This window comes from Schistocerca cancellata, chromosome 1 (genome assembly GCF_023864275.1).
Source record: "Schistocerca cancellata isolate TAMUIC-IGC-003103 chromosome 1, iqSchCanc2.1, whole genome shotgun sequence".
In the NCBI taxonomy this organism is placed as follows: Eukaryota; Metazoa; Arthropoda; class Insecta; order Orthoptera; family Acrididae; genus Schistocerca; species Schistocerca cancellata.
The window spans coordinates 568,122,998-568,147,941 of record NC_064626.1 but is presented as its reverse complement, the minus strand read 5'-3'; the positions used below and the strand labels follow the sequence as shown (position 1 = coordinate 568,147,941).

Genomic DNA, 24,944 nt, shown 5'->3' with positions numbered 1-24,944 from the left:
TTTTCGGTTTCTCTCCGTAGCACTTTTGTTCTTGCCCTGTTCTTTACCTCTATTGCTGACCTGCAATCTTCATCAAATCTTTCCTGAGATCTTCTATTCCTTTTTATGCCTATTATTTCCTCTGCAGCATCTTAATGGCTTTTTCAATCCTTTCGTGTACTCCCACTGCAGTCTCTTCATTGCTCAACTTTCTGCTTAGTGTTACTGGGTATTTTTTTACTTCTTCATGGATTTTCAGTTTGCCTGTGTTCCATTTCATCATCTCTCCTATTCCATTGCCATTTGTTAGTGACAGTTTCTCTCTCAAGACACTGGTTTTACCACAAAGTGGTCAGAGTCGTAACTGACGTGGAGTGGTGTGTCAGTCTGATTGACTACTCCATTGACTGCAGACTTCCAAGCACCCAGATGGATCCTTTTGTGTGGGAAGCAGGTACTTTTAATAATCATATTATTCCTTGCTGAGAATTGGCATATTAAGTCTCCATTCTTGTTGTTTTTTTCATGTCATGAATATTTTCCAGAAAGGTTAAAAACAGTATTCTGCTTATAATATTGGTGTGCAAGTTACTTGCAGTGTTTCTTTACATACTCTGCTCCTTCCCTCCTTGCTAGCAGCGGTCGGCGTCGAAAGACTTCATTTTACATTTGCTCTTGGCAGTTTTTGCCATTCTACAGTATTTCTTGTGCTGCATCATTCACATTTCACTTTCTGAAACTGTTTCTCATTCCACACTGCAACAGTGTTTATGTTTGTTCATTTGTTTTTGTTCATGTTGTGATTGTTGCCAACCTGTGAAACTACTAATGCAGCACAACAAATACTGCAGAATGGCAAAAACTGCCAAATGCGAATGTGAAACAGTCTTTTGATGCCAACCCCTGCTAGCAAGGAGGAAAGGAGGAGAATATGTAAAGAAGCACCTTAAGTAACTTTCACACCAACATTATTAACAAAATGCTGTTTTTAACCTAAAACAACAAAAAGTGTACAAACATATGTATGCAATTTGCAGAATAACCATGGAAGATGCTTTATAAATAAAAGTGAAATGCATCTGGTGTAATTCTTTTTAATTAAATTGCAGTCAGCTAAGGACGGGCAACCTATAGTAACAGATTTTAACAGCTGCTGCAGAAGATGGCCACACAAACAAACATATTTAAAAAAATATTACCTGCCAAATAAAATAAACGCAACAAAATATTGTGAATCATTACATATACAGATTATTTTAATATTTTACCAAAAACTGCAAGTGAAAAATACTTTCTGAGGACTCATCTTTGTCTATCTCAATACAAGCTAGGAACATTTCTTTTTTCTTTTCACATCTAGCAAAAAATAATCAAATAAAAATGGATTTCTTACGTAGATGTCAGTTGGTTAATTCGGTAACATTTGGAACTGTGAAGATAAGATCTTGCCTGAATTATGAAGCTCATTAGAAAACAGTACTTTAAAAAGCATAATTTCTTTTACAGTGAACCTCATGTTTGCAATTGCTTGGCTGGCCATTACTTGTCTTGAGGAGCATAGAATCCAGAATGGGAGTGGCTTGGCTGATGTGAAGGCAAGGGGATAATGATGAAGGGGGAGGTCTTGGCAAGAGTAGGCAATGAATCATAGTACGTTGGTAAGCACTGTGCCCTGCAGATGATAGGAGGACAAATTGGAAATAGTGGAATGAATAGTGCAATTGCAAACTAAGATGTAAGTAGAACAGAAGGTTGGAGGGAAAAACGAAAATACAGAGAAGGAGAGAGATGAAAACAGAAAAGTGAATAGATCATCAAGAAAAAAGAGGCAGTTGAATTAATTAGGAGTACTACCAATGTACTCCTGCATTCTGCCACTCTTCCGGATGTACCTCCATGAACAAACATTCCCCCGTATATGGACTGCTTATTGCTCTTCTCATTTCCCTTTTTCTCAATCCATCTTCACCTCAAATTTTGTCCTTCTTTCATCTGTGTACCAAAGATAGCACAGGACTTACCATTGTACTACATGCAATCTTGTTCTCTCTCTAATGCCTCCCTCATCATCTTTATCTTATCTTGTTCTCACATCAAGTGGATCCATCTTGTCTTGGAGTCTGAATGACCTGTGATTCTTTCCCAAACCCATCGCTCTTTCCTTTTTGATGAAGGAACTAAGTGTTCTGAAATATACTAATAGATTTGTTCTTCCTTTTATTTTGCCCCTATCAGTGGTACTGGCATTTTGGCTCTTGAATATCTCCTTGTAATTTTGCACTCGGCTGCTTTTTGCCATCTATATTATGAGGCAGTTGACATACATTATACTTTATCACTTCAGAGTAGATCAGTTCACTCACCATTTCTGTGGTTTATTCTTTCATTTTATAAGGCATCATACTGTCATGTGATTTGTATTTCAGTTGAAGCTGTGCTACATATTTGGATTTTGTAATTCTGATAATTTCTCTAACAGTGTTGTATTACGGTCAGACTGTAAGTTGCTTCTAGATAGATGTAGCTGTGTCCAGAGTGGTAACAACAAAAGCATAAATATGTATATTACTTTGGTTGTAAATTTCACATTTGGAGGTTGTCTTGTTAAACAAGTTTTTGTGGGCAACACTGCTCAGAATCCTTTGTTGAATTCACACACATTCAGAATTTAGTGTAAGCTGTAAGAGACTTGTGTAAATTATATTACAAATGTTTCAAAGAAAAGAATGTAATAAAGTACTGTACTGTGGTAAGTAGTAAATTCTAGACTTATTAAATGTAGAAGTATGGAAGTTGTTATGTACATTTCTTATAATTTACAACAGGTGGACGTTATGCTATTTACAATGTGTCTGGGCGCTCGTATGCAGCGACCAAGTTGGGTGCTGGAAGAGTTGTTGATTGCGGCTGGCCTTCACATGGTGCTAGACGAGCACCACCTCTTCATGCACTTTATACTCTTTGTAATGATATGTATGCATTCCTGCAGAAGGATCCAAAGAATGTGTGCATTGTACACTGCACTGTGAGTAAATGATTTTTGATGATGCAATTGTGGTTTTTTTTCCCTAGTATATGTTAACTTGAAACACAAGCTGCATCATATGTTTAGATTTTTAATATTTGCCTCACGATGTTGAATTATTTAGTTCTATTCTTGAATAAAATGGCACAATGTACCATTTAAGTTATTCAGGGTGTTATTCAATGGAAGTTGTAGCAAAAACTATAATAATGATAGCACCTTTACTTGTTGTAGCTACTGGAAAATGGCCAAATTTATAACTATCAGGGTGAGTCAAATGAAAATGTTTTTAATTGAAACAACGAACAAAAAACTTGCATGTCATTTTTTGACATAGTTTCTGTGATGTTGAACGCACATATTCCACCGCCCTGGAAGTGAATAGATACCACGATGAAAGAATTCTTTTGGTCGGGGTGTGTAGCCAGTCATGCAGTGCAGTTTCATCCTCTTTGTCACTTCTGAAACGCCTGCCTCCCAAGGCTTCTTTTGAATGCACCGAACGGATGAGTCACTAGGAACGAGGTCTGGTGAGTGAGGAGGATGTACCAGACATTCAAATTTCATTTCTGAATAATCTCAACTGTCTTACAGGCTGTATGCAGTCAGGCACTGTCACGCTGCAGCCATACCGCTCAAGTCACAAGTTCTCATCATCTACTCCTGATTGCAGGGCAAAGTTGATTTTTCAGCATGTCTGAATAGAAATTACTGGTTACCATTACCCCCCCCCCCCCCCCCCCCAATCCATGAAATGCATCCCAGAAGAGAATGAGCGTGAATTTTCCATCAGGTGGTGGAGTGCAGAATTTTTTTGGTTTTGGTGATGAGCTGTGGTGTCATGCCTTGCTTGACCTTTTTGTTTCTGGTTGATGATAGTGGACCCAAGTCTCATTGCCTGTAGCAATTTTTTTCCCAGAAATTCACAACCGTCGATGTGGAAATGGTGCAAAAGCTCTTCACAGGCATTGATGCTTGCAGTGAATTGATGTGACACCCATCTTGCAGACACCTTATTGGAGACAGTACATCATGAACAATATTCTGTGCTGAACCAATATTAATCTTCAAACTTGTGGCTATTTCATTCAGAGTTTTGTGTCTGTTCTCCTTCACAAGCTCCTCCGCTGACACAATATTCTCTTCGGTCACGATGTGGTGTGCCTGCCCTGGTCTCAAGCACCCTCAACAGAAGTTACATCACTTTTAAACGTCCTACACGACTCATACACTTGCTGCAATGACAAACATGAATCGCTATACTATGTTGTCATTCTGCAATGAATTTCAGTTGGTTTGACACCTTCACTACACAAAAAAATACATCACAGGTCGTTGCTCAATCGTGGAGCATGTTCACACCCGGGCAGCCATCTCGTCTTGTAAGCTGTTGCCTTTTCCTGTATTGTAGCATCACTCTGCACCTGTCAATCGCTTTCAGAACCTCAAGGGACACTACCGTCACCTAACACCTCCATCACACAACTTTTTAAAATTTTATGGAACTTTTAAGGTTTTCATTAGAATCACCCTTGTAGATGCAATGCAACGCCAGATATGTTTAAGTATGATTGTAAATTCTAATAGGCAGATATATTAATAAAACTAAAATTAAAGTTACTTGCAAGGCATAAGCCTCTGACTGAATTCCTGTGTATGTTGCTTATCTTTCTGTAGGTGACAGTGTAGGATAAACTATGGAGATTGAAAAAACTTTGCTTTGTATCTGTAATTTTTGCATTCAGAAGTCATTTCTAGCGTTGTGCTGGGTGGCGAGAGCTACTGCTCATCATTAGAATCCATACCAGTTTAACTTAATTTCAATATATTCATTTTTATCTGATCACAACTGCAGTGTGGTTCATTCTTTTTGTCTCTTCAAGCATTATGATCACCTGGTTGACAGTATATCAGTCCCTGTCTGGAATGCAATACAACAGTGATTCTGTTTGCTATGGATTTGTCCTTGGGAGGCTTACAGAGGTATGTGGCACCAGGTGTTGACACCCAAGTCAATTCCTGTAAATTGCGGACTGGTTGTTTTTGTGTGTGAAGCTAGTGCCTGATGGTATCTCACAATCAGATATGTTCCATCATGTTCAGATCAGGTGAAATAGATGGCCAAGACACCATTGTGAATTCACTACGTACTTCTCAAACCACTGTTGCATGATTCTGTCCTTCTAAGAGGCCAGTTCTCCTGATGGAATATACAGTTGCTGTCGGGGAAGACACAAAGTGAGAAGGGATGTAGGTGGTCTACAATAATAATCATGTAGACCACAACTGTCAAGGTGTCTCCGGTTACTGACACAGATGCAGTGGGAGCCCAGAGGAATGGTCCCCATAGCATAATTGTGTGCTCTCCTCCACTGTCCACCCCGAATTTGTTGTACCATGCAGGTTTGAAGCAGGTGTTCTTCTGTGTAATTGTGTATCCAAGTACCACCATTGACTTGTTGTAGCAAGAATGTGATTCATCTAACTGGGTAATACATTTTCATTGATCCACAGTTCAATCTCTGTGATTCTCTTCCTCCTGCAACCATAATTTATGATGTCATTGGGTCAATATGGGAACACATACAGGTCATCTGCGACAACAACGTACTCTTAACAGTGTGCTCCAAAACACTTATGCTTGGACAAGAATTGTACTCTGTTGTTGGGTCTGCCACATCTCTCTACCTATCCAGCTTTACAGATCAGGTGAGCTGCTGACTTCCACATTCTGTGATGAGACGTGGACATTAAACACCATTTTGCCCGTTCATGTCTTACCATCCTTCGACCCCTTTCCATAAATGTAAGGCAGTAGTACCAAAATGACTAGCCAGCTTTGCTGTTTTCAGGTACCAGGCCATAACTATTGCTCCTTTCTCAAAATTTCTTATGTCAGTCAATTTCCTCATTTGTGGTTCATATAGTTCCCATTCATCTCTACTCTGCTTCTATATTTTACTTATACATCATGTACCCACAGTGCCACCAGACAACATTCAGTGTCATGGTGGGCAGTGGTCGATAATGTTTGGGCTCATCACTACATTTAGTGCTTAATAATAGTATCAGATTGTACTTCTAGATGATGGATTTTCTGGTTACTTTCAAAATTCATTTTGATCTAAAATGTAATCCCACAAATTTCATTGTACTCTTAAAGTAACTTTTAGCTGTGGTTTTATAGAGGTGACAGATGTCAGTCTGAGATGAAATAAAATTGGTAAAAATTGTGTATTAGGATTATCGCAGCCTGTGACTCTTCACTGTAAACAAAGACAATCAATGAAGCTAACTAAAAACATGTGACAGGACCTCAGGGGGAAAGGGGGGATGCAGAACAAATGGCAAAGACAGGTGCCTTTAAGAAATGTGCAATGGAATGGACTTTGTGAGGGGGCAGAAATAACTGAAAAGCATACAACAACCAAATATATTATCTGTAGATGGAACATTGTGCAGTGATAAGGTGTTAAATGTTGAGAGTTTATTTTTTGACTTAAAAACGTTACAGGAGCATGAGTGTTCAGCATATTACTCCTATGTAGCATATCACCCCTATGTAATGTCAAATCATGACTGCCTGATGGCTACCAAGTGATAACATGAAATTAGGAAATCGATAACTTCTGACTCAGATGAATCATTGTTAACCTTTGAAACGGGATGAAATTTTGTTCTTGTTTTTACTTTAATTAGAAAGATTAGCAAATTACTTTCTATACCTCCATAATAGAATTATTGTTCTGTACATTTTTAATGAATGCTTATAGTGCAGGAATGATGTTGATCGTTCAAATGTAGCATCATGAGAATGATAAAAGATCCAGGCTGTGGCTGAAGCCCATCGCACAAGGAGTAAGGTTCATCATATGTTTGGTAGAGGGTGCACCCGAGTGCCGGCTAGCAGGGAGGGGTGACAGCTACCTCACATGCTGAACCTCTCACATGGTGCAGGATTTGGCATGGAAGCTAGCTGGCTTACTTGACTCACGTGAACTACAAGGAGTGCGAACCGATTGGTCTGCAGTATTTTTCAAATGATTGTAAAGAAACTATTTGGTAAAAAATTGATTTTTGGTGATCTTGTAGCTTAATTAGTCAGCTTCATGTGCATATTATTTCATTAATAATGGTCGTAGTTATTGTAATATTCTGAGATTAAGTGAACTACTGCAAGAATATTGGTAAATGTGCATTGAGAAATAGAGACTACTATGAATTGGCATTCGGTGTATGGTAGGTCATATGTTGCTGCATTTGAAATGTATCTAGTGTATTGAATTATTCTTTAAAGTTGGAAGAACATTGCTCTCTATCACCAATCTCGAGAAAATGGATTGTATGAAAAGTGCTTCATCTGAACCCACCTGCTGATGAAAGAGCCAGAATGACAATTTCTTAACAGTCCTTGTATATTGTAAGCTGTTTGAGACATTGGAGCAAGATTTTGGCGAGTTATAATACAAAAAGAGGAGAGTATTTTTCCATATGATTACTATGCGAAACTTCTGTATCTAATACGATATTCAAGCAACTACAGATTTTTCAGTGAAATAATGTAATTTTTAAGGGCCATCAATGAGAATTACTGTGGGTTTGGAACAATACATGTGAAGAAATGAGAGTTTATTTTTATGCTGAGAATGGGCATTTTCATAAACTGTTGACTTGTCTTTCACTCAGTTGCTAGTTATTATAATACTGTTTAAGGATTCTGCTGCAATTTCAAGTGCATTGGAATGTTAGTGAGATGAATATTTGTAAACTCTGTGTTTTGGATGAAGTAGTATATTTTAACATGGCATAGTTGAAACTCGTGTGTTACTCAAAATGTGTCATTGTTAATGTTTTTCTGAAGAAAAATAAAGGGACTAAGAAGTCTGCTGAAAATAAAGCGTTACTTCTGTTGAAATTTCGGTGGCCTCCTATACTTCGGTATATTTTTATTAATGAGTGTTATGGACTGAAACTGGCCAAAGGATTTTATTTTTATATATCAGCGATCTAAGAAACTTGAAAGCATTTAATTTGCAGAATTCTGTCAATGAACTATTTAGGTATAAACAGATTATTAGTGTCTTTGGTGAACTAAAATATATTTGTGGTGAAAAAGTACAATCCTCCTCTCTGTTAATTGTTCTCATATGTTAGTAGATCCTGACACTGCCATATTTCTTAGATAACTGAGATACAGAAATAAAATTTATTAGCTAATTTCAGTCCATATCATTAATTATTAAAAATACACTGGTGTACGGGATTACGCAAACATTGCAATAGAAGTAGCAATTTCTTTTCCCCAGACTTCTTATTCCATTTATTTTTCTTTGGAGAAATGTTGTGTTTTGAGTTATATGTAAGTCTCAATGTTGCCACATTAAAAATCTGCTTATTTTGTCAAAACACAGTAGATTTTACCGAAATGGATCTCACCAATATTCTAATGCTGTTGAAATTGTTACAGAATCCTGAAACAGTGTATTATTAAATTAGCAACTGACAGAAAGACAAGTCAATAGTTTATGAAAATACCCATTCTTAATATAAAAATAGACTGTTATTTCATCACTTACATTGTTCCAAACCCACAGCATTTCTCAGTTCAGTAGTTGCTTAAATATCACACTAGATATTCAGTAGAAGTTTCACATATTAATTGTATGGCAAAATACTTTACTCTTAGCTTACTATCATGTGCCAGTCAGGATAGCTACATCATATCTCATTCTCTCTTTTTTGCTGGCACAAGAGTTTGGGGTGAAGCACTTTAGATACAATCAATTCTCAAAATTGGTGATAGTGATATCCTTCCAAGTTTAAGGAATAATTCAATATGTAAGATAGATTTCATACACAGCAACACATGACCTAACATGCACCACATGCAAATTCATAGCAACCCCTATTTTTCAATGCAAACTTCCAAAAATTCTTCCAATAGTGTACCTAATCTAGAAATATCATAATAACTATTACCATTAACAAAGTGGTACGCATGAGAGTGACAAATTAAGGTATAAGATGTGCAAGAATTGAACTTTTTAACAGATAATTTCTTTATAGTCACTTGAGAAAGGTTGTAGTTCGACCAGCAGGCGCGTGACATTTTGTTTCCTCTCAAGGGTTACCAGGCATTGTCTGAGAGTTCCCACCTTGTAAGCTCTGACATCAGAGGCCAAGCAGGACTCCAGATTGGTGTGCTTGTAGCAGCCAAGGAATCTTACAAGGACTTAAAAGGAAAATAACACCAGAGTTATCACAGAAAATATTCACAGCTCCTTACAGGGCATGCTGCTTGCAGACAACAGAGCCTGCAAGGGAGCATTTGCATGAGCAGGCAAGTAAGCTTACAGCAAATCTTAATCTGTATGAAGTGAGCTTAAGCTACTTTGCTATATCATTTATTCCAGTTCAGAAAGGTATGCAAGATAATTTCTTTGTAGTTTGGAAAGTAGATGGAGAGATACTGGCAGAATGGATGCTGTAAAGTCTGTTTGAAAGTCATTTCAGGATAACTCAATAATTAAGATCATTGGCCATGAAAGGCAAGTCTTTGAGAATTTTGATGTTAAGGAGGTTTACAGGCATTTAAATTATTTTTGGGAACAATAACTGGATGAAACCTGAAGTAAAAAGCTTTTAAATATTTAGTGAGTCATGGAACATAGATTGGAAACACAGATTAGACATCATGGGAGGGGGAGCACTCATTGCAGTTGTCAAAAATATTGTTTTTAATGAGGTCAATCGTCAAGTTGTCTGGACACATATATTCTACCACGATGGTTTTAGAGACATTAAAGGAAGTCTGTGCTCAGTAGCACAGAAATACCCATATATGCGATATTAGTTAGAAGTAAATTTAATCTACCATGTATAGACTGGGACGTTTGGATTCATCGTTCGGACGGGGTGGTGGTGGTGGTGGTGGTGGTGGTGGTGGTATGGTCAGGCCATCTTGCAACGTACATTTGAGTACATTTTTGTAAAACTGTTGTGAGTAGCTACTTCAATGGCCTACATGCAACTGAAATATCTGAGACCTTGTAGCTATGAATAGGCTTGACCTTGTTGATAGTGTCCTATAGAAAAGGGGATTAGTGATTATGATGGTTACTAAAGTTAATAAATCAGTCAAGAAAACTAGGAGAGTATTTTTGCTACAAAGAGCAGATAAGCAGTTCCTAGCATACCACTTAGATAATGACTGGAGATCATTTAGTTCCAGTACGATGGAAGTACAGAGTTTAAATGGGTTGTAAATCAGGCTTTGGGAAGTATGTGTCAAGTAACTTGATTGAAGATGGAGAAGACCCACTCTGGTTGAAGCATTTTAGTTAAAAAGAGACTGCACAGATGACAACACACAGAAGTTAGTAGAGAATTGTGCATCTGTAAAAAGATGGATGCGTGAAACATACCGCTTCCACCGTCGTGCCTATGTGAAGGATCTAGCTGAGAATGTGAAAAATTCTGGTCCTATGTAAAATCACTTAGCAGGTCTAAGTCTTTCATCCAGTCACTCACTGATCAGTCTATTGTGGCAGCTGAAGATAGCAAAACAAAAGCCAAAGTTTTAATTTTTACATTTCAGATATTGCTGACACAGGAGAATCATACAAATGTGCCATTGTTTGACCATCAGATTGACTATGGACAACATAGTAATAAGCATCTCTGGCATAGAAAAGCAACTGAAAGAGTTAAAAATAAATAAGCCTCCATGCCAGGACAGAATCCTAATTCGGTTTTACAAGGAGTACTCTGCAGCATTGGCCCTTTACTTAGCTTGCATTTATCATGAATCTCTCATCCTGTGCAAAGTCCCAAGCAACTGAAAGAAAATACATGTGACTCTTGTATATAAGAAGAGTAAAAGAAATAATCCTCTAAATTGCAGACCAATATCCTTAACATTGATTTGCTCAGAATTCTTGAAAATATTCTTTGTTCAAATATAATAACGTTCCTTGAGATGGAAAAGCTGTCCACAAATGAGAATGGTCTTGGAAAGCATTGGTTGTTCAAAACTTAAATTTCCCTTTTCTCACATGGTATCCTGTAAACTATAGATAAAGGTCAACCGGCAGATTCCATATTCTTAGATTTACGAAAAGTGTTTGACACAAGTTCTCCACTACAGACTGTTAACAAAGATATAAGCATACAGAATAAGTTCCAAGATACATGAGTCGCTCGAGGATTTCATAAGTAATAGAAATGAGTATGTTGTCCTCAACAGCGATTATCACAGACAAGGGTACTGTTAGGAGTGCCCCAGGGAAATGTAATAGCACCACTCTTATTCTCTATATTCATAAATGATCTAATGGATAGGTGTGATTGTGGTGTGCGGGAAGTTGTCATCACTGAATGGCTGTAGGATTATACAAGATGACTTAGAATTTCTAGTTGGTGTAATACATGGCAGCTTGCTCAAAACATTGAGAAATGTAAATTATTATGAATGAGTAGGAAAGAAACCCTCTAAAATTAGAATACAGAATTAGTAGAGTGCTGTTTAACACAGTCATGAAGATTAAATATCTAAGCATCCTGTTGCAAACCAATACAAAATGCACTGACAATGTGAGGATTGTAGCAGGAACTTCAGTTTCGTGGGAGAGTTTTAGGAAAGTGTGATTCATCTGTAGAGGGGACTGGGTACAGAATACTAGTGCAACCCATTCTGGAGTACTGCTTGAGTGTTTGAGATCACCACTAGGTCAGATTGAAGGAAGACATTGAAGCACTTCAGAGGTGAGCTATTAGATTTGTTATGAGCAGGTTCGATCAACACCCAAGTATTAGGGAGACACTTTGGGAATTAAAATGGGAATCCCTGGAGGGAAGGTGAAGTTCTTTTGAAGAAACAGTGTTGAGAATATTTAGAGCATCAGCATTTGAAGCTGGGTGTAGAACAAATCTGCCACCACCAATGTACATTTCGCATAAGGACCACAGACATAAGACAAAGTAAGACTAATATGGAGACATACATACAGTCGTTTTTCCCTTGCTCTATGTGCATGTGGAACAGGAAGGGAAATGTCTAGCCGTGGTACAACGTAACCTCCACCATGCACTCTACTGTGGCTTGCGGAGTCTGTATATACAGGGTGAAAAGTATTTAAACTGACAAACTCTAGGAGGTTGTAGGGGACATCAAAACAAATATTTTTCTCTAATGTCGTTTCCTATGAGGAGTATTTAAACCGGTAGAGGAAGATTTCTCTGGTGACAAATTAATTAAACCAACAAAAAAGTCCGGAGGGGACATCTGGGGATCGAGCAGACCATGGTACAGGACCACCTCTGCCAGTCCACGTTTCTGGGAACCGTTGGTCCAGGAATCGATGCACACGATGACTGAAATGTTCCGGCGCCCTGTCATGTTGGAACCACATGCATTGTCTTGTAGGGAGCGGGACGTTTTCCAGCAATTCTGGCAATGCTCTGGTGAGAAAATTGTAATAGTGCCTGCCATTTAATGGCTAGGTAGCAGATACGGCCCAATTAAACAGTCCCCAACAACACCGACCCACACATTAATGAAGAACCGCACTTGATGAGCGCTAGTAACTGTGACATGTGGGTTATCCTCACTCCAAACATGCAAATTGTGCATGTTGAAGACTCCATCACGCCCGAACGTTGCTTCATCGGTAAACAACACAGAGCATGGAAATGTAGGATGCATTTCACAGTGTCCCAGGTACCACTGCAAAAACTGTGCTCTGGGTGGATAATCAATTGGTTCCAGGTTGTGGACATGCTGTAAGTGAAATGGACATAACAATTGCTCTTGAAGGACTGTTCTTACATTCGTCTAATTTGTCCCCATGTTACGTGCAATTGCATGAGTGCTGATTGAAGGCTCCCGCTCCACATGCTGCAAGACAGCTTCCTCAAATTGCAGCGTTCTTACCGTCCAGGTAATCTGCTAAATGACCCGGTCTCACACAGACGTTGGTACACTGCAGCAAAGGTCGCATGATGCGGGATACGACGATTAGGATAGTGTTGTTGATAAACCCGCTGTGCAGCTCGTCCGTTGTGGTGCGCTGCGTAGTACACACCAAGCATATCAGTGTACTCATTCCAGGTGTATCGCTCCATTAGTAAACAGAGACAACTGGCGGACAGCAGTTGCCTACAACTAAAGAGCGTAATACACCCTCTAACAACTGAAGATCGTAATACGGCCTCTAACAACTGAAGAGTGTAATATGGCCTCCACCGGTTTAAATACTCCTCATAGGAAAAGCTGACATTAGGGAAAAATATTTGTTTTGATGTCCCCTATAACCTCCCAGAGTTTGTCGGTTTAAATACTTTTCACCCTGTAGATATAGATGTAGAAAAGTAAAACAGTACTGGAGGCAAAAATCAGTTGCAACAGAGAATTTGTTTTTCCTCGGTGAGACTGTTTTTTGTTTGAAATAAAAACTTTATTTTATTAGTGAACAATATTAGGAAAAGGATAATTTGCTTCTTAGCATAAGGATGGCACATTGAGTTGCAGAAGGACACAACAAAAGATTGTTACACATTTAGGTTTCAGCCTAAGCTACCTTCAGAAAAGGAAACATGCACACACAGTCACACTGGCAAGCGCATCTCAAGCACACGTGACCAACATCTCCAGCAGCTCGGACTACACTGCAGCTGTTACATTGAGCAGCAATCTAGAGTGGGGCAGGGAAGGGCAAGGGGGAGGGGGAGGGGTACAGGGATAGTAGGGTGTGAGTTGGGGCAGAGAAGAACGCTGTATGGCAGTTTATGCTGGGACTAGATGGAGTTGTAGGTAGTCTGGAAAGACTGTCAAGCCCGGGTTGGCCGAGAGGGGGGGGGGGGGGGGGGAGGGAGGTTGAAAAGGAGAAGAGAATAGAAAGACTGGTGGACATGTTGTTAGAGGGTGGCACACGATGGGGATGAGGTGACAGAAGGTGGTGGACATTGTGGGGCAGTAGGTTACCATAGTGAGGATGGGATAATTTCAGCAGCAGAGAATGTGTTGTAAGGGTAACTACTACACTGGCGGACAGCAGTTGCCTACAACTGAAGAGCGTAATACACCCTCTAACAACTGAAGATCGTAATACGGCCTTTAACAACTGAAGAGCGTAATACGGCCACTCCTCATAGGAAAAACTGACATTAGGGAATCTGGTGGTTGAGGGTAGTATCCAGATGGCTCGGGTTGTGAAGCAGCCATTGAAATCAAGCATGTTATGTTCAGCTGCATGTTGTGCCACAGTGTGGTGAACCAAACCCTTAACCACAGTTTGGCAGTGACCATTCATCTTGATGGACAGTCACATGGTCCCTGTGGCAAAGGGTTGGGATTGGGAGTAGCATAAGGGTGGACTAGGTTGTGGAGTTTTGGTAGGTGATGGAACACCACTTAAGGAGGAATGGGAAGGCTCTTGTGTAGGAAGTCTCTCATTTCAGGCCATGATGATATAGAATCAAAGCCCTGATGAAGGACGTGGCCCAGTTGTTCTAGTTCAGGGTGGTAGAGGTGACAAAGGGGGCATTCCTTTGTAGCTGGTTCTTGAGGTGATAGAGGGTGTGTGGGGGAAATGGTGTGATAAATCTGTCTGTTGACTAGCTCTGGGAGTAGTTCCTGTTTGTGAAAGCCTTTGTGAGACCTTCAGCATATTAGGCAAGGGAGTTACTGCCACTGCAAATACACAGTCCCCAGGTGCCCAGGCTGTATGGGAGGGATTCTTTGATGTGTAAGGAATGGCAGCTGTTTGATGTGTAAGAGATGGCGCTATGAAAACGCGGATACTGTTGGTCGGTTTGATGTGGACAGAGGTGTAAAAGTTAGTAAGGTGTATGTGGAATGAGGTTGTGGGTTTGGAGGCTGAAGGATGTTGGGAAAGATAGTGGTCAATAGCAATAAGACCATTGTCATGAGAGATGTTGACATACAGGAAAGTAGCATCAACAGTGGCAGCTAAGGATTCAGGAGGTAAATAGGTAGGGACATGTAGAGTTGGTGGAGGAGATGCTTGGTATTTTTGATGTGGGGAAACTAGATTTCAGGCAGTTAGTTGGAGGTGTTAGTCAGTGAGGGCCAAAATTCTTTTGGGGTGGGGTAGGGCTGGGGGGAGGGGGGCAGCACATTTAACAGTTACAATTTAGCATCCAGAATTGTTGAGTTCTTGGATTTGGGGTAGCATGTAGAAGATGGGTATGCGAGATGTAATAGGGGTAAAGAGGAAAATGGATTTGGGGGAGATGTTCTGGGAATTCCCCATTGTATGTGATTTTTTTTTTTTGCCCCCCACAGAAAGAATTTTGGCCCTCATTGACCAATACCTTCAACTGTTTGCTTAAAATATAGCCTCCCACATCAAAGGTACCAATCCCTTCCTTAATCAAATCTCCACCATCCCCACCCTTTTTTATCCTGAATCCTTCAGACTCGAAGCTCACAACCTCATTCCTCGTACACCTTACTAACTTTATCCTAACACACAATTACTTTCCCTTTGAAGGGGAGGTTTAAAAACAAATCTGTGGCACAACCAAGGACACCAAAATGTCACGCTGCTATGCCAACCTGTTAGTGGGCTGTCTGGAGGAAACCTTCCTAGCCTCCCAAAAACCTAAAATCTTTTTTTTCTAGTTCAGGTTCATTGATGATGTCTTCATGATCTGGACTCATGGCCAAGACACCATATCCTCAGTCCGTTACAATCTCAACACCTTGCCTGCCATCCACTTCATCTTGTCCTCCTCAACCCAGCATCCCACCATCCTGGGTCTTGAACCCTTCCTCTCCAACAACTCAATTCACACCTCTGTCCACATTAAATCCACCAATGCTTCCTGCATTTCACAGCTGCTATCCCTTACACATCAAAAAATCTCTCCAATACAGCCTGTCCACCTGGGGACAGTATATCTGCAATGACAAGAATTTCATTCCCACTATGCTTGAAGGGCTCACAAAGGCTTTCACAGGCAGACACTATCACCCAGAGATAGTCCACTGAGAGATCTCCCATGCCATTTCCTCTCACATACCTAATCCCCCCAAGAACCAGCTACAAAGGAGTGCCTCCTTTATCACCCAGTACCACTCTGGACTGGAACAGCTGAATCACATCCTTCAGCATGGCTTTGATTACCTATCCTACTCAGAACCCTTCCTCCCCAACCTAAAGTGGTGTTCAATCACCCACACAACCTCCACATCATCCAAGTCCATCCCTGTGCCACTCCCAATCCCAAACCTAGCCACAGCAATCATATCCCTGTGGAAGCCTCATTGTGGTCCATCCACCCAGCACTTCCTATTCCAATTCTGTCACAGACTTATCCTACCCCATCAGAGGCTGAGCCATCTGTGAAAGCAGCCATGTCATGTACCAGGTCTGCTGCAATCACTGCACAGCTTTTTATATTGGTACAATGGCCAACCAGCTGTCCGCCAGAATGAACAGCCACCGGCAAACTGTGGCCAAGAGCATTGCTGACCACCTTGTGACATAAGATGCAGCTGAATGTAAAATGCTAGATTTCAATGGTTGTTTCACAATCTGGGCAATCTATATATTACCCTCCACCACCAGTTTCTCTGAACTGCATGGAATGGAGTCATCCTCACTACATATTCTCCACTCACAAAATTATTCCTGCCTCAATCTTTGGTAACCTACTGCCCCCACACCCTCCACCCATTAGTTTCTGCCCCCTCTTTACTGTCACCTCCTCTCTGTTAATGTACCCTCACACTCATTCAGCACCACTCTCTGCCAATGCATCTTTCCTCTTCCCCACGCCTCACCTATTCTGATCACCCTGCCCTACCTCCCTGCACATCATCTTCCCAACTGTTGCTCTTGGCAGTCTTCTCATGCTTCCATCCAGTTCCTGTACACTCTGCCAAACAGCGCTCTCCTCTGACCTCACCTGTACACTGCTATCCCTGCCTCACTCCAGGTCACTCAATGTGACAGTGGCATTTTGGTCCGAGATGCCAGAGATGGAGGTCATGTGTGCTTGGTTTTTGTGTGTGTGTGTGTGTGTGTGTGTGTGTGTGTGTGTGTGTGTGTTATCTTCTTTTCTAGAGATGGCTTTGGCTATGAAACCTTTTACAGTCTCTTTGTTGTGGTTGTCTGCAACTGTCTCTTCTTTATGGTGAGTAGCAATCGATCCTTTTACTGTTGATATTGCAACATGAAGTTTCCAGTTTTTTATTAATGGTTAGTTAATTTCACGTCTATCAGAACATTGCAAAAATTTGTGTGTGTATTTCCATTTGTTGACATGTGATTCTCACAGCAGAGTGGAAGGATTAGTATGATGTCTGCACAAAAAAAATTCAGAACATTCGTAAATTTGTGACAATGGTGTGTTGGAGCGAAATGTCGTTGGCATCCCTGCACGCGCCAGTGTGTAATTTGTAACTGCCAAAGGTTTCATTGTTGTATGTCTGTTAATTATTGTTCAGTACTGTATTGAGTAGAATTTTGTGTTGCACAGTTTGCAAATTTCGAGATGGCAGAATTAAAGGAGCATTGCATCTGCATTAAATTTTGCGTGAAACTTGAGAAAACCTCTAAAGACACACACAAAATGATGCAGGAAGCCTACAGTGGAGAGATCTTAAGTGTACTCTGGTTATGAATGATCCACACAGTTTAAAAATGGCCAGACGGAAGTTAAAGATGATCCCCGTTGAGGACGCCCTTCGATGTCTACCAATGATGCTCATGTCAGGAACATCACCAAAATTATGCATACTGATTGAAGACTTACTGTCAGAGAGATTGCAGAAGAATATAACATTTCAGTTGGATCATGTCGTGAAATCTTGACACAGTGTCTTGGAATGCACTGTGTTGCTGCCAAGTTCATCTAGACTCATGAGTCAAGACCAGAAAGACCTTCACCTTCCCGTCTGTGAAGAGCTTTTGGATCTTGAAAATGAGAACAAGATGTTTCTTGAGAGAATCGTAATTGGTGGTGAGACATGAGTTTATTATTATGTTGTTGAGACCAAGGTTCAATTTTCACAGTGGGTCAGGAAAAGTTCTCAAAAAGCTTGTCAGGTCAGGTCAAATGTCAAAGCCATGCTGATGGCTTTCTTTGACTTTGAAATATTAGTTCATCAAGAATTTGTGCCACAGGGGCACACATAATCCATGGTACTATCAGGGTGTGTTGACACCTGCGAGAAAATGTTAGAAGGAAACTGCCTGAAATGTGGCGAGACAATTCATGACTCTTGCATCATGATAGAGCACCTGCACATTCATCCCTGTTGGTGCGTGACTATTGCACAAAAGAATGAAATCACTGTGCTGCCTCATCCTCCGAACTCTCCAAACCTGGCCCCTATGGACTTTCTTCTATTTACAAAGTTAAAAATCCCATTGAAAGGATGAAGATTTGCAACAATGGCTGATATAAAAAAAAATTCATAGACAGCACTTCGCACAATCGAGCAGAGGGCGTACCATGACTGCCTCCGGAACTGGAAATGGTGTTGGAAGCAGTGTATCAATATTGTGGAGGAGAGTATTTCAAAGGAGACCATGCACAACATATCAGTTTTCGTACTAGTAATTCATTAGCCCACATAACATGGCACCTAACCTAACCACATAAAACATTACACAGTCATGGATATCTAAAATAAACTGTGGTACAGGCTAATGATTTTTACATTGAACAACTGGACAGATCATTAAGACAAGATTCAAAGAACACATTCTTTCTAGTGAGAAGAATGCATTTAAGTCTCATCTTCATTGTAAGAACTATGCTGCTTGACATATTGTTGGAAAGCTGATAAGGGGCAGTTTATGCATATTGAAATATGGAAATACTTCAGTAAGTTTACAAACAGGATATTAAGCAAGGATAAAGACTAGATGATTTTTAGAGAACTTATATGTAACATTGAAACAGTTGTAACTTTTGATCTGGTTCTTTCTCTTGTGCTTAAGCAGACCTTCCTTCCTCAGATAGACTAAGAGTGCACTTTCTGTCATCTTCTATATGAAACTATCTATCTTTTGTACTTGTAATTTGTCATATTAAATACCTAAAATGTAGAAAGACAGACAGAACAGAGCTTCCACTGTTTATTGTGTAAGAGAAAATGCAATTCGTACCAAAACAGAGTAGTATTATTCATGACCTGCACTTCTACACAAACAAGTTGTGCATTGATGTGTGACTCCAGGTCTGACAACAGGATGATAGTAGAGAGCTGGAAGGTGGTCATGGCACTTCTTGCTGCAGTATTTCAAGGCTCTCCCAACAGCTATCTGCCATGCTCCTAGAAATAATGACAGCTGTACTAAGTGCTCCAAAATAAGATAACAGTGCCAGCAGTTCTGACCAGAGTGTTTGCAGATTTCCATTGGCTGTAAGGTGAATACCAGAACTGTTCCTCAAATTCCCTCCTCCATGATCCACTGGACAATACAGGATACTTCTGATAAGACTTAAGAGCCTGCCTACTCACCAAGAAAATGGGATGAAAAGTGTCAAAAAATTTGTTGGTTCTTTGTATTTCATTATTATTAAGTCCCATGATTGTTTGCTGTGCTACTTACAGTGTTGTGATTTGTCACTTTTGATGTACTGGGTTTGCCAAGCACTGTCATCACCAGTTAATACTCCACTTCCTTTTAGCCAAATTCTTTTGGAGTCTGTATTAGTTTGTCTGCTGGATTTGACTCAAAATGTACTAAATGTCCGTTGTCACATTTGTCCCATCACATGCCAAGACAGTATTTGTAGATTTGTGCAAATGATGCCATATTCCAGTGTCCATAGTTTCATTTTCTATCAACATTGTGAAACTTCATGCAAAGATCAAAGATGTATTTTTATATTATTTGTTTACAGTGTATCTACTACTGTCAGGTCAGGATATCTCTCTGTTAATACCATGAAACTATACATTAATTAATTGTAAATGAATGTGATGTTTTCTTGTGCCTAGGCTAAACAATGTTAGTATTTTTTGGTTTTATGAGATAGTAACTTAGATAAATATCACCACTGTAGAAATTTGTATTCAAATTAAGTGCTTGTAGTTTTATCAGCACTTTTCATCCTGGAATCAGATCTTGAATATATATTTCATTTTACAGGATGGAAAGGCAGCTTCAGCAACACTTGTGTGTGCATTCCTAATGTTTGTTAACATGTTCAGGAGACCTGAAGATGCTGCACAAATGTTTGCTGTAAAAAGAATGCCCCCCGGTCTTCAGCCATCTGAAATGAGGTATGTAATCCAAAAATCAAATCAGTTGTTACTAGAGTTTTCATTTTGTCTTCTCCCTGATATCACTAATTATGGCAGATCATGGTCAATGGGAGTTGTACAGTATTATCTACTCCCTGCAAGACATAGGAATCCATCTGTAGATAACACTATGCACTGACAGAATGGTAAACTGTGTGTTACAGCCCAAAGTTAACACAGGACATTATCGTATACAAATGGCCTACAGACAGAGCCAGTGTTGCAAATAATAATTACAAAAAAAAAGAAATTGTATACTGGTGCCACCAGATAGTTCTGAAATTTTAGCTGTGACATAGTGAATGAATGCAGTTTGTCTTCATGTGCCCCACTTACCTAGTTAGTAGCAGAGGTATTAATTGTAACAAAAAAGCAGTTAACAATGAAAGTAAAGTTATGCAGCATACCTATGAGACCTCCAGAGACAGTGTAGCAATAAGTTTATCAAGTATTCTTACCACTCAGTACCAAAGTCTTGACACTCATTCATGATTAAGTTACATTAAACAAGCCTACCTTTTTTGTAGGCTATTTACTGCATGATTTGTTGCTTGTATGGTAAAAACTCAGAACATGAACTTAGCCACATGTGTTACCACAAGGGCCTGTAAAATATGCATCCAGTTTGGATTTATGCCAGTAGCTTAAAATTGCTCAAGCTAGTTGAATGTGATTAAAAATGATGACATGTTCCCTATTATAAAATCATTTCAAGCTGTTTTTCTTAAATACTTCTTTCCAGAAAAGCATCATGGACTGAGCACTAGCATGTGATAGATTATTAGAATTGGGTGTAACAGGTGGTTCAAAACATTGTTACATTCTCATAGTGCAGCTATTTATGAAATGATATTTGTTGTTAAAACATACTTCTTATCTCTCCGCATCCTGGATCAGTAAGTACACAATGTGTGGATTTCTATACTGGGTGCATCACAATTAGTAGCAGCTGCCAGGGGCACCAGGCTGAGAGAGGTGCCCAAGAACAAGATTTGTATGCATTGTGTTTCATAATTAGTAGTGAAAACTAACATGGTGATAGTCAGGAGAAAAGGACAGAGGTTGGGCAACGCCAAGTGATAAGTCACTTGTGTGGAAAAATGTTGTCGAACCGGCACTGGTCCTATCATTGAACCCAGAGAAACACACACACACCTCCCTTAACCATGCCTCAGTCAGATTCCGTATCATAGCTTTTCTCTTTAGTATGGAGAATGAGCTTTTGCTGTGTGTTCTTGAAGTATGAGAGAAACCAGTTGTGAGCCACTCATCTTATTCCATAATGAGATAGCTTCTGGTAATATTTTGTGATCAACCCAATCAAATGCTTTAGTCAAGTCAAAGATGACACCTAGCATTCACAGCTTTGTTTGATGCATCCAGTGCCTCACAGAGAAAAGAGACTATAGTATTTTGAATTGTTAAATTACCTCTAATACCAGAGTGTACATTGGACAGCAAATTATGTGAACTGAAATTATCAATTGCTGTTTTATATACAGCCTTTTCAATATCTTTAGAAAATGCTATTGAATAGAAATAGATCTAAAATAGTCTGCATTACACCTTTCTCATTTTTTTGTAAAGTGGTTTCAGTACTGAGTACTTTAATCATTCAGGAAACTGACAACTCCTAAAAGAAAAGTTAACAAATGTGCCTAACTCCTGTGCTAATATATGGAGCACAGCACTTAAGTATTCTGCCACGTACTCCATCATATCCAGAAGAGTTGTCCTCAGTCTTCAGTAATTTAATTATTGACTCAATCTCCCCTCTGTCACTATCACTGAAGTACATTTCAGATAGCAGTTTTGGAAAGTCATTTTCTAAGAGAGTTATAAGATTCCCTTTAAATACTAGGTTTTTATTTAATTTACTAGCTATATTCAGGAAGTGGTTATTAAATGCTGAACGTGTATCTGGCTTATCATGGATGCTGGAATTGGCAGTCATGTGTGCATGTTGTGTGCTTGCTGGTGTTTCTCTTTTGCTGATGAAGGCTGTGGCTGAAAGCTTTATGTAAATGTCTTTTCATTCTGCCTGCCTATAATGTAACATGTCTTCTTTAAGGTAAGTAGCAATCTGTCTTTTCCTACATTGTTGATATTCCTACCTGGAGTTGCCACTGTTTGATTTTATCATGAACAAAAACATTTTTACTATGGATTGACTATATCCTCAACCTTGTGCAGTTGGCCAGATACTTCCTTCATTACTGACGATATGCTTTTAATTTTTTCCTGAGAGTTAGCCGTTCTACTTCTACATCTTTGGACTCCACATGGTTGTTGCCTTCCAAATGACATTTTTAACCATCTTGCAATGTTATTTGTAATGGACTACTACAGCTTGTTGTGAGTATTTCTAACATATCGATATAATGCCCACTTTGTTCTACGTCATATCCTTATCCCACTAGTCAGCCACCCAGATTGCCTGCTATTGCTTGTATCCTGTTTTAAATGTTCTAGTGGAAAGTAACTTTCATAGAGCAAGACAAATACATTGAAGAAAGAATTTTTTTTCATCGTCTGTTATCATCACTATAAACATCCTGCCAGTCTTGGTCTTTAATGAGGTTTAAAAAGTCTCTGTTGCCACTAGATTAACATTTCTAAATTGTGTGTGTGTGTGTGTGTGTGTGTTTCTTCTCTTTTGTAAAATTCCTACATAACTCCTCTGTGTTATCAGTTGCCAAACTGGCATTAGGCTTCACAGTGCTGGTGATCTAGCACTCACTCCCCAACACTTCCTGCAACTGTTGAGATCTCTGCAATGAGAACTGCCTAACAGCAGAACTTTCTTCTTTCTGTTTGCAACTGACTTAGGCGTCTTAACTGTGGGGGACTGCTGCAAGTATCCTACATACACAGCTACAAGAGGCTGCTCTCCACTAAACTCTTTGACAGTTGGTCAAAAATGTTGGTGGTACCCAAAGTAAAATTATCTGAATAGATCAGTCTCCTAACAGCCTTCTTAAAACTGCCACTTTCCATTCCAAAGCCACCTTCTTCCTGTTCATCCTATCTAGTTTCTCCCTTGCATTGTCTAACTCTAGCTGAAGAGCATGGCTCGTATGCTTCTGCTCCTCTATTAACTTCTTTTTCTTACATGTACAGCAATTCCAGGAGAGGATCGTACTAGAATGCCCATTGGCTTCCCTACTGCTTCCCCCCCCCTTTCCCAATGAAAATACTTCCACAAATCACACACTGTAACCGACTACTCACAAACCTGCGATAAACATATACTTCACTCGTGATAAAAATTTTTATGGTTATCGAAAAGACTATAGACTTACATTACCTAAGTTAAACCATTACGGTAAAATGATTTTATTAACTAATTACAGGTATTTCAAAATTTTCTCTATAGAAAGAAAGTAACAACTACTAATACAACTAATCCAACACTAATATTACTACCCCAAATACTTCACACAGTTAATTTACTCAAACATTTCACACGGCCACTGGTACATTCGGAGAAACATAATAGTTCAGAAATTATGCGGAGCTCTCACCAAATAGCAGCAGCATTTAGTTGTTGACACACACACACACACACACACACACACACACACACACACACACGCAAAAGAGAATTAAAACTTTGCTAGCTTTTTTGAAGAAATTCTTTGACAAACTAGAGTACACGTGCAGGAGGAGGAGGGGTTGGAGATGGGTAGCTAGCAACTCAGAGGGAGGCAGCATGTGCGCATACCACGAATGTAGGAGGGAGGGGTGGCAAGTGCGTGGGCTAGCATGGGATATACAGGTATGTCATAACTGCCATCTGCTTCACATCTCCTATGAAGCAAGCTACGTAAATTTAAGTATTAACTGTGATTTTCTTACTTGTCACTTCTTTTTCCGTGTATTTTTGCTTTTAGGAAGCTTTAATTTTCGAGTACTAGTAATAGTGTTCCATACATTTCGTGTTTGTTTTGAATACAGTCCAGAGACAGTTAGTGCTTATTTTCATTGTTTCCAACAAGAATTGTCTAGTAACCACAGTTTAGTCCGCTGTCAGCTGCTTTTAGTGAATTAGCAGTGAATTAAAAGTTGATTAACTCTCTACAGTAAATTGTTGATTTCTTAGGATGGATAGGATGTGTGACTGCTGTGTACAGATGCAGGAGGAGCTGGCCACTGTTTGCGAACAGCTGAATGTGCTGATGCCCATGGTCAGCCGTCTTCAGGCTGCTGCCTCGAAGTGTAGCGGCAGTGAGGAGTCTGGTGCGTCACGTTGTACACCCCAGGTGTTACATGCTTCACCCACGGTCCCTTCTGTCGAGACATCTTAACGGCTACCAAGGGGAGTGGCGGGTTCAGCGGCGTTCGTGTCGCACGAGGCGGAGGGTCAATGTGGAGGCTGGCTGTGTGGCATCACCAGCTCTGCCTGTGAGTGGACATGCCGCTCCTTCAGCAAGGTCCAAACAGGCACATGGGGGGAGGGGTTTATTAGTGATTGGGAGCTCCAATGTTAGGCGGGTGATGGAGCCCCTTAGGGAAATAGTGGAAAGGTCGGGGAAGAAGGCCAGTGTTCACTCTGTCTGCTTGCCGGGGGGTCTCATCTGAGATGTGGAGAGGCCCTGCCGGCGGCGATAGAGAGCACTCTGTGCACCCGACTGCAAATTGTTGCTCATGTCA

The 24,944-nt window shown here is 39.9% G+C and overlaps 1 protein-coding gene across 3 annotated transcripts in view; it reads left to right on the top strand.

Moving 5' to 3' along the window:
* The window catches only part of LOC126181449 (cyclin-G-associated kinase), a 245,441-nt gene that overhangs the window by 91,412 nt on the left and 129,085 nt on the right, over window positions 1-24,944 (top strand). For all 3 annotated transcript variants that reach the window (XM_049924773.1, XM_049924774.1, XM_049924772.1), the window contains exons 11-12: window positions 2,805-3,004; window positions 20,137-20,270. In XM_049924773.1, coding sequence (XP_049780730.1) covers window positions 2,805-3,004; window positions 20,137-20,270 — 334 coding nt within the window. The remainder of the gene's footprint in view (window positions 1-2,804; window positions 3,005-20,136; window positions 20,271-24,944) is intronic.